This window comes from Quercus lobata, chromosome 1 (assembly GCF_001633185.2).
Source record: "Quercus lobata isolate SW786 chromosome 1, ValleyOak3.0 Primary Assembly, whole genome shotgun sequence".
Classification (NCBI taxonomy): domain Eukaryota; kingdom Viridiplantae; phylum Streptophyta; class Magnoliopsida; order Fagales; family Fagaceae; genus Quercus; species Quercus lobata.
Window position 1 is genome coordinate 23,453,707 of NC_044904.1, and position 12,418 is coordinate 23,466,124.

The 12,418-nt window shown below is 33.3% G+C and overlaps 1 protein-coding gene across 1 annotated transcript; it reads right to left on the reverse strand.

Moving 5' to 3' along the window:
* Window positions 1-4,792: 4,792 nt before the first annotated feature.
* LOC115983945 (bifunctional bis(5'-adenosyl)-triphosphatase/adenylylsulfatase FHIT) lies at window positions 4,793-10,501 on the reverse strand. Its single transcript, XM_031106808.1, has 5 exons — window positions 10,352-10,501; window positions 10,126-10,239; window positions 6,300-6,446; window positions 5,221-5,319; window positions 4,793-5,125 (listed from the first exon to the last, which is right to left on the reverse strand). Exons 1-5 carry the CDS (start codon window positions 10,463-10,465, stop codon window positions 5,012-5,014), a joined length of 588 nt encoding a protein of 195 aa, XP_030962668.1. The 5' UTR covers window positions 10,466-10,501; the 3' UTR covers window positions 4,793-5,011.
* Window positions 10,502-12,418: the final 1,917 nt, after the last annotated feature.

The window sequence follows — 12,418 nt, forward strand, 5'->3', positions numbered from 1 at the left end:
AACATATTATGAGAATTGTTTCTCAAAAAAAAAAAAAATTATGAGAATTAAACAAAAAACTATAAGTAAAAAGCTGATAAGAAGAATTCTATAAAGAAATTGATACGAATAAATGATCTCATGGGCAAGCAAAAGTAAAACATGTTTATAAGAACAATTCAATAAAAAAATTTGATGTGAAACTCTTACCCTTATCTTCAAATTGATTTGATGAAGATTGAACAAATTTAGGATATAATTAAATATTGGACAGCAAAATAATTAAATTGGATCAAATCATAAACATATAAATTAGGTCAAACTTAAGGAAATTAGCTTGGATCAAACCATAAACATATAAATTAAATCAAACTTAAGGAAATTAACTTAAACAAAAGGCAACAAATACAAATTCAATTTGATTATAATAAAAAATTAGAGTAAATAAATACATACCTATATGATTGGAGGTAGGAAAATTAAAGACTAAACCAAAAAATTGTACAATAGGTTGGAGAATGAAAAAAATACACCAACTAACTGTGTATATTTATACATACTTCACCTAAAAAAGAGTCCAAGTAAAAATCAAATACCCTAAACTTCTTGAAGTCTATGTTAATTTAGATTTGGCTATTATATATATATTGTAGGGGCAAAGACCCCAAATCATGTAATGGGCCTTGGGCCCCACGTGGGACGATTAGCAAAGTCCGAGGAGAGGAAATGGTTGCTAAAGGGATTTCCAACTTAGCTCTCATAGACAAGGGGCATTTGGAGGACGGTCTGAGGAGTCGGAATGCCTCCTCGAACGTGATGAATATGGCTCAAACATGTACTCTAGCAATCAGAAGGACCCCCCCAATAGGCATTAGCAATAGGGATGCGCCCCACAAACCCACGGGGAAGAAGGAAACGCAAAATATCCAAGGAAAGGCTGCTGCTACTGCATTAAATGCGTTGCAGCTACTTTTTTGGCCGCATTAATGTGGAGAGGACCTGTGAACAGTGCTTCCTTGGCCACCACAACTCACAGAAGACTGAAAGAGGGTGTCCGATGGGACAAGCACTCAAGTAAGGATCCAGATGATCGACAAGTGTAGGACCACGATGGCTTCAAGAAGACTATATAAGATGGAGAGTCCCCATGGGGAAGGGGACGAAGAAAAAAGAGGAGAGAATACTGTAGCAGTATAAACGGCCATAATATTCAAACAATGATCGATATATATTCATCTAACCTCCTCGGACTGAAGATCTATGGACGTTAACATGTTTTACTTGTGTTCAATCGTTGTATAGCCCAATACTAACCGTTGTCCAACTCGTTAAGACCTAGTTCTACGACCCACTCTCTACAAATTTATTGTTTCTGAGCTCCTTGGACCAAGACCCCATACCTCTTGGGTTGGGCTTCAAATTGTGACCCTACATATACACACACACACACACACATATATATATATATATATCAAAAATTTTCTCTGCTAATCAACTTTTTATCATTGTCAACAATGCCTTTTTCTTTAGGGGGATATATACGGATTTTTAGATAGATTTACATTGTAGGGTCGGTCTTTGGGGCCCAGGCCCAACAGATAAGTGATTCTGGCCCAAAGAACCCTAGACAATGAATTTGTAGAGAGCGGATTATAGAACTAGGGCTGGACGAAGTGAACGTTAGTTAATTGCATGCCATGCAGCAGTTTGAACATAAGAATATCTTCTTAATGTCCGTAGGATACTTAGTCCGATGAACTGTATGGGTGCACCTCTGGTTCTGATCAAAGACTATTGCCTTGCTCTTTCTTCCTCTCTCCTTTTTGTTTTTCCATTTCCCCCCCTTTCTTCATGGGGATTTCCTTCCCTTATATAGCCTCCTTAAATTGATAAGAGCCTTACACTTGTTAACCATCTGGACCTTCACTTGAGTGCCTATCCCATCGGACATCCACCTTATCTTTCTGTGAGTTGCATTGGCCAATGTAACACTGTTCGCCTGTCTTCTCCACATTAATGCGGCTGGAAAAGTAGTTTCCTTGCATTTAATGCGGCAGTTGTGGTCTCTCCCTGGACATCCTATGCTTTTGTTCTTCTCCCTGCTTTGTGAGACTTATCCTTATAACCAATATTTGTTTGGAATGACTCCTTATTATGGATAGGGTGCATGTTGGGCTCATATTTGGCATGTCTGAGGAGACACTCCTCCTCAGACGTCTCCTTTAAATAAGTTTGGGCTTATTAGGGTTGGGTTGATAGTTGCTTTGGCGGCTCATTTTCCCTTTGGTCGTAGTTGGACTCTGTATAGGGCCCAAGGCCCGTTGTTTGACTTGGGAATTTTACCCTTACATACATTATATACAGTTTATTAGGATTATTCATCAAATGCCTAGATACTATGCTAATATATATCACCATATTATATCTATTGAAGTTTTTCTCTGTTGGTCAACTTCTTATCACCAACAACATTTTTTTTAATCAAAATTTTTTTTTTTTGGGACATATATGGTTTTTTGGGATAGATTTACAATGCCATGATACTGCTAAATTCTATTAGTCAGCAGCTCTAAGCTTATCATACTCCTTTATAATATAAACTTTTAGCAATAAATTTTCTACCTTTTATTAAAAATACAACCGATCAAGCTAAATATAATAATTTTTTGTTTTTATCTAAAAACTCCTGGTGATAATTTAGGTTTCCCTTAAGTTTAAAAATTTTTTGAAAAGAAATTTAACAAATTTTTTGCAATTTGGTGTAACCCCCTTGGCGCAATATTTAAATTATTTTTATATATTATAATTCTATTTTTATAGGTATTTTATTTTTTATTCGTATTTTATCATTATCTCTCAAACATGCTTGTCTCTTTCCTTTGGGCACTCTCACTCTCACTCTCACCATCAGCGTTTCCTTACTTATTTATTTATTACAATTATAGTTTATAAAAATATTGTCTTATATTTAAACATTTTCTCTAATATGAAGTTTGTTCTTATATTAATAGTTTAAATTTATTTCAATAGTTTCTATTTTTTTTTTCAATACTTAAAAATTTAAAATAAAGTTTAAAAATAGAAGAAAATATTCCAATTAGTGTACTAAATATATAACAAGATTATTTACTATTCTAAAAGATGTTAACAAAATTTGAATTAAAATTTTGCATCTGAAAAGCAAGAAGAATTGATTTTAAATTAAAATTTTATTATAAAAATTTAGATACACCATTTAATTGATTTTTTTTTTGTTGGAATTTAAATATAATAAAATGTGTCAATTTTAATTATAAATTTTATCTTTTTGCTAAATAGAAAATGTCTCACTTAAAATTGTTAACTTGCACCTAAAACTATATATATATATATATATATATATATAACTACTTGATGTCATAAGTCATAACACATGGTAGCTGTAAGGACCCAATTTGAATCCCAAGCCCAAGAGTTGAAAGGATTTTGGTCCAAAGAGCCCAATACAATAAATTTGTAGAGAGTGAGTTAGAAAACTAGGCTTTAATGAATTAAACAATAATTATGGTGTATCTAAATCACCTGAAAGCAAAGATAAACATGTTTTATCTAAAAAAAATGGTCCTTGGCACCATCCCAGGAGATCGGTTCTTATATATTTTTATCTTGAATTTGATTACAAGTCTAGTTCTTGTTTCTACAGTGTTTTTCTTTTAATTTTCCAATCCCCTTCCCTCAGGGTCTCCTTTTTATTTTATACTATTTTCTTTCTTTCATCTCCACCCTCCACGTGTAGATTAGGTTGCTGGTGTTGATCCTTGTCCCATCAGCACTTTCCTGAAGTCTTTGGGTGTAGCTGTAAGACTGAAAATTACTGTTCAGGTATTACTTCCACATTAATGCGGCTAGAGAGTTAGCCGCAAAGCATTTAATATGGTAATGACAGCTTTCTCTTAGATATTTCATAGATTCCCTTTGTCCTGTGCTTTCATGATGTGTACTCTTATCAATAGGATATCTCGGAACGTTACTCTAGATGGTAGACCACACCTTTTGACCTCTGCTTTGCTTAGCTGAGGAGGCACTTCTCCTCAGCCCACCTTCCCCAACCTTCTCGATCATAGCTTGCTTATGGAGTTTTGATTCTTACGTCTTCACTATTGTTTATCTGTCCTCGGACTACTAAGCATCCTCGGATAAGGCCCCCGACCCTATATACACTCTTGGCCCCTTTATCCCTACAGTAGCCATTTATTTTGTAAGATTGTTTAGGAAGATAACACCTCTTCCAAAACATATTATTGTTATATCCTAATATTTTCAACTGGTGTGATAAAAGAGTACTCATTTTAAAGTGGGACAAAGTTTTCCTCTAAATTGGCTTAAAAGAATCTCTTACTATACACTATGTGACGATATATTCATAAAATTATCTACATGTATAAATCACGATTCATTAGATAAACTCTATCCTTTAGGTTGATCTTACATAACTTACATTTATAAAGCCTTCATCTACTTATCCTTAATTACTAAACAAATATAAATAATTGGTGTGATCAAATATTGTTTTGCATCATTCACATTAAACACTATTGAGTATTGATGCTATTCACATTAATCTTCTCTTCACGGGCGTTTGAACATGTTGATATTGTTATTGATATTCAACAGAATCAATACCATGTCATTTGTGGGTGGAACATCCCTTAATAGAACCCAAAAATAACAATAAAGGTTTAAAAATAAATGATTACCCTAGAATCAATTCTTTAAAAATAGCAACTAGAGGAAAGTATCATCTTAATTACAAAGGCATCTCAATCTTCATCCATCATAAAATATCAGATAGAAAATTAAAATGTAGATATTGTAAAGCTTTACTCTTAGCTTCTTACAATCAAATAAAGTTCAACGGAAATTACCACAGTTTTCATTTTTTTTTTTGGATAAGCTTATCTAGCAAAGCTAACAGTTAATTGTCCAAACAAATTGGAGATACCCTGAAAATTTTCAAATAGGCATGTTGCACTGCAGGTTGAGGCTGAAATACTTAGAAGAGTTTTCTATATTCATCTGCCTCTTGCAACATCTCCTCAGGGCTTCTGTCCTTTCTTTCCTTATCTAAGTCAAGCTTTTGCTTTAATTCTTTCTCCTTCTCATCTATCTAAACCATGAACAACAAGAAGGCAAATGAATAAATAGCAAAAGTTAATGCATAAACAATGGAGAGTTAGCACTAAAGCAAGTTTTTCATCTTACAGCATCATAGATCTCATCATTGTTCTTGAAGTCATTAACTTTGCGTGGCAGGATATGGACGTGAACATGGGGTACCGTCTGTCCTGCCTGGGGCCCGTCCTAAGGTTTTAACAAAGATGACACACAAGTTAGTCCGTTGTGTCTAGCTTATTTGCTAGCTTTTAGCTTTTATATACAACTTTTTAAAACCTTACTTTTTCTTACTTTTTAAAGGTATAAGTATGCTTTAGCACATTTTCAGTAAAAAGCTAAATAAGTTGATTCCAAACGCACAAGTTTCAAAAGACAAATTGAGCAGCAGTAAGCAGGTGGGGAGGCATGAATATGAACATGAGTTACTGTCTAATGACAAACATCATAATTTTAAATCAAGCACACATAAATCAGGTGATGTTTGCTGTCGTACATATTGACCATATCACATAAATTAACAGAATACTATGAAAATACCATAAGAGTTTAACTAGTACTGATGATCATAGGAAGATGTATCCTAGACACATCGTTAGATTTGAAGAGATCAACAGCACCAGGATGGTTTGAACATTATATGTGTTCTTACATAGTAAACAAGATCAAGCATGCCTGCATGTGGTTATGAGATGTCAAGTAATCACATGGTCAACCAATGCTTCCAGTCCAGGATCATCAGGGAACACAGAAATAATTTGATCTAACATATAAGAGTAATGTCAATAACAAACTAAAAGATTTTACTTGTTCATACGTGTTCACACCAACAGTCCCATAGGCATCACAATGCTCACACAATAACGTGTACGTAATGGAAACATGGGAATGAAGGAAAGGGTAAACAATTAAAAGGGAAAGGAAATGTGATAAATCATCTAGATGTCACAGCCACATGATTCTATTCTGGTGAGGAAAAAGATAAGGGTGAGAACTAGCATACAAATTTCATGGTTTTCAAAAGGGCAAACTGATGGGCAAAATATACTATAAACGATGTCCTACAAGTTATGTAGCAAATAACCAACACTCAGATGAAATATGGGGAAAAAAAGAATTAAGTGATATTAAAATACAAATAATTAGCTGACTTCAAGCAACTGCCTTACTTGGATTGTGAATGTGAGAGATGATGCTTTGTGGTAGCACTCAAGCTGACTGCCAATCTTCTGTGCTGTGAGCCATAAATCGCTAGTCTCATCAACAGTGAGATCAACAAAGCGCTTAACTTCACGCCTTGGGCAGACAAGCACATGTACATAATGTCAAGTCAACCTTGAATACTGAACCACATTAAGATTATAGATCCACAGTTAATACTGTGAAGTGCTTAAAGTTAACCAATCTAACACCAACCCCCCCCCCCCCCCTCCTCTTTCTAAAGCAGCCCAAAAAGGGGACCTGATATCAAGATAAATAGAGGTGTGGGATGCCTTTTTCTTTTAACTTGATTATATTGAACAGAAAGCATTCAATCTGACACAGTTCGGTAGTCATTAAATGTTTCATTAAGTTTCTGAATCTAAAGATAACTCCTATATGTATATAAATGCATTCCATATGCACAGTTACAAAGATGTTCCTATCAATCAATTTTATAATTTTTATTGATGCATATGAACCAAATGGGTGTTGAACCCACAACCTCACCCTCCATCCCATTATTATGCTAAGAGGAACTGCCATTTGAGTCAGGGCTCATTAGCCTATCAATCATTTTTCAAACCCATTATGCAGAAAAACAACAGTTTGCATATCACATCCTTAAAATGCATTAATTGCAGAATGCCGGATTACAGGCATTGCATCAATCCAGCATGACTGGCATATTTTCCAAAAAAAAAAAGGCACTACAATTAATTTTCCTAATGTAAATCTAGTCATGAACATTAAACAATGCTTGAATCAATCCCAAGTTCCCAACATAAAATTCTAATGTGGAGGAGGAAAGGATATGACCTGCAAAGGAAAAGAAAAGCAAATCACAAGAAAAAGAGAGTAAGAATCTTAAAGAAAAGAAAATCACAAGAAAAAGAGAGTAAGAATCTTAGTATGGAATAGTGAGAACAGTTCAAAGGCATTTCCCTGGAGGAAAAATCTATGTTACATCAATGAGATAATATGGAACAGAGCATTATATATATTAAAGTTAGGCAATGGACAAAAGGGGCAAAGAGCATTTAGACATGCTATAAACAAATAAAGTAAATTGGATAAAAACAATGAGACTAACACGGGGGAAAAGAAAGATATTAAAAAAGAAACATGAGGATTGAGTGTATCAGATGTAATCAGAATGAGTAGGATGTTTGGACCCCTATGCTACATCTCCTTTTTTATACTAAAATGCCTTCCTCATAACATTGTACTTTATCAAGTAAGCTTGGGGCTATTCCATTGTTAAACTAAAGTTTATCCCACAAGGGTCAAAAAAGTTAACCTTAACTTAATCTAAGTAGATACTAGGTAACACAGATGTAAGTGTAAACAGAGGATTGGCTACAGGTTAAAAATTTTGCAGGAAACAATATCCTGTATAAAGCACACCTATACATGTATAGAAGGAAATCAATAAATCCACATGATTGAAGAAGAGTGCCTAATTTGAGAAAGAAACTCCAGACCCAAAAGATAGCTTGCCGCTCGCATAAACGTATACACGCGAACTCACACACACACATACAAAGTTTTCTATTGTTTTGAGAATAACCAAATATATAAAGGGTTGTCTAATTGTCAATTGATGTGATATAGATTTACCAGGTAAGTAGAAGAAGAGAGAACAAAGTATTAAAGGTTTCTTCTTGTGGGATGTGAAAGACTGACCCAACTACACAAGGAAAACTGGGGAGTAGTTAATTTATGAGGATTTTAAATGCTTATAAAATTTTGACAAGCATCCTACTAAAGGTTGTTTCTTTGATATTCTATATATTATAGTTTTTAGCATTGTCAAGAAAGCATCGTCAAATTTTAAATTTAAAAAAAAATTCAAAAGATCAACTTAATCGTGGAGGGATGCTCTTAAAAATTGTTGTATGATGTGCCTCTTATTGATATATTCATTTGCTTCATTCAATGACCCTAGTGTTTGCATTTGTGTTTCCCTTGAAGTTTAGTGGGTGTCCAACTTCTTTCTCCTCGTAATTTCTTCATAAGTACTATTTAGGGTTAGAGTCGTTAGACTCTCAAGGAAGACATGCTTTGGAAGCCTTCTCCCTTTGTTTTTTTGTTTGTTTTTTATTTATTTATTTTTTTATAAGTATTATTATTAAGAAATAATAAAGCCTTCTCCCTTTCTTAAAGGTATTAACATACATGAAACAACTTTTGAGATTCACCCCGTTGTTGTAATGATTGAGCTCATACATTATGACTGGGAACATAGTAGTGGATGAATGGCTATTATTATTATTATTATTATTTTTTTTTTTATGACATAGGAGAACTTCACTCAGATTAGTTGCACGTTGCAGAGCATACTATACAACAATCCTCACTGTTAATCAAACTCCTACAGGCAACTGACCCCACCCGCCAGAACCAATTACCGTGTAATCCAGGGGCTTTTCACCCCTGACAAATGGCTATTATTATCAACTTGATGTAGTATCAAGAGAAATTTTACTTTTTTAAAAAAGGTCTTATCCAATGCATGAGGCACCCTCTTCTAAGGGGTCTAGGAGAGGTGGTTGGTAGGTAACCCTATCCCAATTTTCAAGATGCTGATTCTTGGACTTGAACCCACAACACATAGCAGGGGCAGGGGAAAAAACTGTCAAATGTTAATTGTTTTCTTGCTGAAATATAGCAACAAAATAATCTTGGAATCAAGGAGTCATTGTCAAATTAAAGTGACAAGAATTTTTGCTCAATGGTTATTAGGTATGCCTACAGCTAGATCAAATGATTTTATTTATTTTTGGATAAGTAATGAAAAAATATGTTTTGATAAGTAACACAAATTTATTGATCAATATAGAATCACCCAAGTACAACAGGGGTGTACTCGGGGAGCAGTACAATCAATTTTTCAAATTTCAATTCTCAAGCATATCTAATTAAGTAGAAAAAGGAAGAGATTCAAAAGCCACGTCCAGTAAAGTATGAAAAAAGAGAGATTAAACCATTTTGCAGATCAAATGTTGAAATTGGTTATACCAAGGAGTTGTCTAAGTTCCTACTCCCTGAATAAAATACCTTTGTTTTACAACTTGAATGCAGCAATGCAATAAGAAATCCAACGCCAAAAGTTACATGGTGAAAGCTAGTTTGGCATGCTAAGGTCATCTCTAAACAAAAATTTATAGTGTTGAGTACCCGTCAAGAACAGATTTTTGAAAAAAAATTGTCTAGTTCAGTGGGGCTATAACGGAGATATATTTTGCATTTACTGCAGAGTTGGGATCATCTATGCCATGAATGTCGCTTTTCAAAAAGAGTTTATAAGAAGATTTTTCCATTGTGTTCAATCAAATGGAAAATAGGCACTTGGGATATAAGAATTAAAGCGAGCCATTACAACTTTAAAGGAAAGAGTTTTCAAGCTATTCTTTTGAGGAATTGATCTTCCCCATAAACATATTTGCCAATCTTTTTTAATGGGCAACGTGTATATACAAGAAATCATGTTGGGATTCTTAAAGATGAAGAATTGCTTTTTCAAAGACCTTGTCAAGGAAGAGACAAGAAATGTTCTGACAAGCCTTTGAAAAGACCTTCTCAAGCTAGGAAACTTCATAGAAAATGGAATGTAGCTTTGCTAAAAATTGAACAAAATTTCATTCCTAATAGGATACAAGTCTAAAAGGGTTGATATTGATGAGGACAGTAAACACAAACAAACAAACAAACAAACATACTCATTCACTATAAACGAAGAAAATACGATATGGGTCTGTGTAAAAATAGCAAAGAAGAGGTGGGAAGGCATGTACCAGGAACGGCAGGACGAAGATTAACAAAGGCGTAGGAGAGTTGGGTGGAGTAGAACACTTCATTTTGGTGAATCTTGTAAGTTCCGAACATGTAGTGCTCTGAAGAAGACATCTGTTTTTCATTTTGCAGATCAATGAATTTTAATAGATTGATTTGATGATGGAAGTTGAGGAAACGATAACATAGTATGTAAGGAATAAAAATTGATTATAGTACTACTTGCCTTGATGTTGGTGGTGGTGGTGGTGGAGATGGGTCGGAGCCCTCTTGTGCGTGTAATGAACCAACCTAGTCTGGAAGCGAGAGACAGAGAAGGCAGCAGCGTATGCTTTAACATTTACTCATAAGCTTATGGGTGTTTAGACTTTAGAGCAATTTTCTTTGAATTAAATAAAATTTGGGCTAAGTTTTGTAACCAATGGAAACTAGTCTCTTACACTCTGTTTGTTTCGCTGGAAAACATTTTGTAAAGATAGTTTTCCACATTTTTCAGTGTTTGGTAATACAAAAAAAACCTGGTCAATGAAAAACTATCTTTGGTCAACAGGAAACTCTAATAAAAATAAGGCTTATTTTCTATAGGTTATTTTCCCAAAAAAAATTTTGGAAAACAATTTCTCCCTCACACGTTGCATCTCCTATAAATATTATCTTCGTCTATAACTATAGGAAATATAATTTTTTGGCGCCTTCTCTCTCTCATGGTAAGTTTTCTCACTTTTTCTCTCTTCCCTTTGCTTTTTCTCTCCTCACACCCTCACTGTCATTAACTCTGGTCTCTCCTCTTCCCATAAATCTCTCTCTCTCTCTCTCTTTTCTCCATGTTTCTCTTCCCCTCTGTAATGCAATTCTCTGATTAGATTTTTTTTTTTTCATTCACTAATCGGTCAATAGCTCCGACTTACAAAGGAGAGCAAATTTGCAGTAGTAATTATTTCATTGCTCTCTACCAAAATCCCAATTCTTTACTTTGAATTTCAAGCTCGATTTTCTTTTTTCTCTAAGAAATTTTCGGTTTGATGGATTCCAGGCAAAAGTTATTTCTTTTTCATACATAAAGTGCAAAAAAATAAAAAATAAAATAAAAAGAAGAAGAAGAAGAAAGAAAGAATGAAGTAAAATATGAAAATTTTAAACATAGTATCTATATTGCTCTAAATTGCTTTTACATGGGACAATCTTTACCGTGGACTAATAATATTATTATATAATGAACGATAATTGTTTAGGAGAATTGCATTTATTATACAGTACATTATGTAAATACATAATTTAGAATAATATTGGAGATTTGTGGTTGACCATAGTAGACAATTAGTATACCAACAAAAATAGTAGACAATTAAAAGTTATTATTATTTATACTTATTGATAGTGTATTCCCTTGTCAAATTTATATATATATATATATATAGACAAATGGTTGATATATGTGTGTGTGTATGTGTACGTACGTTACTGTCTATATATATGAGTAAGATGAGTGGTAGAGATCATGAAAGTTTGACAACTAATTAATTTTGATTATATCTATTCTCAAAATTTTAGTATGAAAACCAAATTCATTTTTGGTTTTTTATTTATAATGATTACATTAGTTAGTTTACATAATATATATGTTTTAAATTATAAAAGAAATATTTTAAAAACAAATTGCATACCAAACACTAGAAAACATTCTCAAGCTCATTTTCAAGGTTGTTACCAAACATTGAAAAATAAGAGAGTTTTCTAGAAAATACTCTTTGGAAAATGAGCAATTTTCCAGAAAATGTTAATGCTGAAACAAACAGAGTGTTAGAGCTTTTTCAATTTTTTTGATAACAAGGGTATCCCATACATTAGAAGAAGGTGTCTCCCATGCCAATGGTGTCTCCCATGACATTGGCAGGAGATTTCGAACTCATAATCTTATAGATATTATAAGATTTTAGGAACTACTAAGTCAATTTCTTAAAGTTAACTCTTAGAACTTTCACATTCGTCGATGTATTTTATACAATCAATTATAAAAATCATTCACATTAGTTTATTTGTTTATATATAGTTGTGTAAAGTAAGAGCATTTGTATTAACTCGTGCATAAATTTTTGTCTATTTTAGTATAAGAATCTATTTTTTCTATTTTAAATATTTACTTTTCAAAACACTCAATCAGATTATCTTTTTTAGACTACATTTTATTAAAAAAAATATTTTTTTAATTGTTTGTCTTTCTTCATACACATGACATAGCAACCATCATCCACTATTTTCCTTAGTATAAAATAGATAATTAAATGTGATTGTT

Bases quoted from the DNA above. Each gene is read 5' to 3' on its own strand.
- LOC115983945 (XM_031106808.1), bottom strand. From the start codon at position 10,465: ATGTTAAAGCATACGCTGCTGCCTTCTCTGTCTCTCGCTTCCAGACTA. The intron at 6,447-10,125 runs ACATGCCTTCCC...TGACATTATGTA, and splicing joins TTCGTCCTGCCGTTCCTGGT to CATGTGCTTGTCTGCCCAAG. The intron at 5,320-6,299 runs GTAAGGCAGTTG...TTAAAACCTTAG, and splicing joins CTCTCACATTCACAATCCAA to GACGGGCCCCAGGCAGGACA.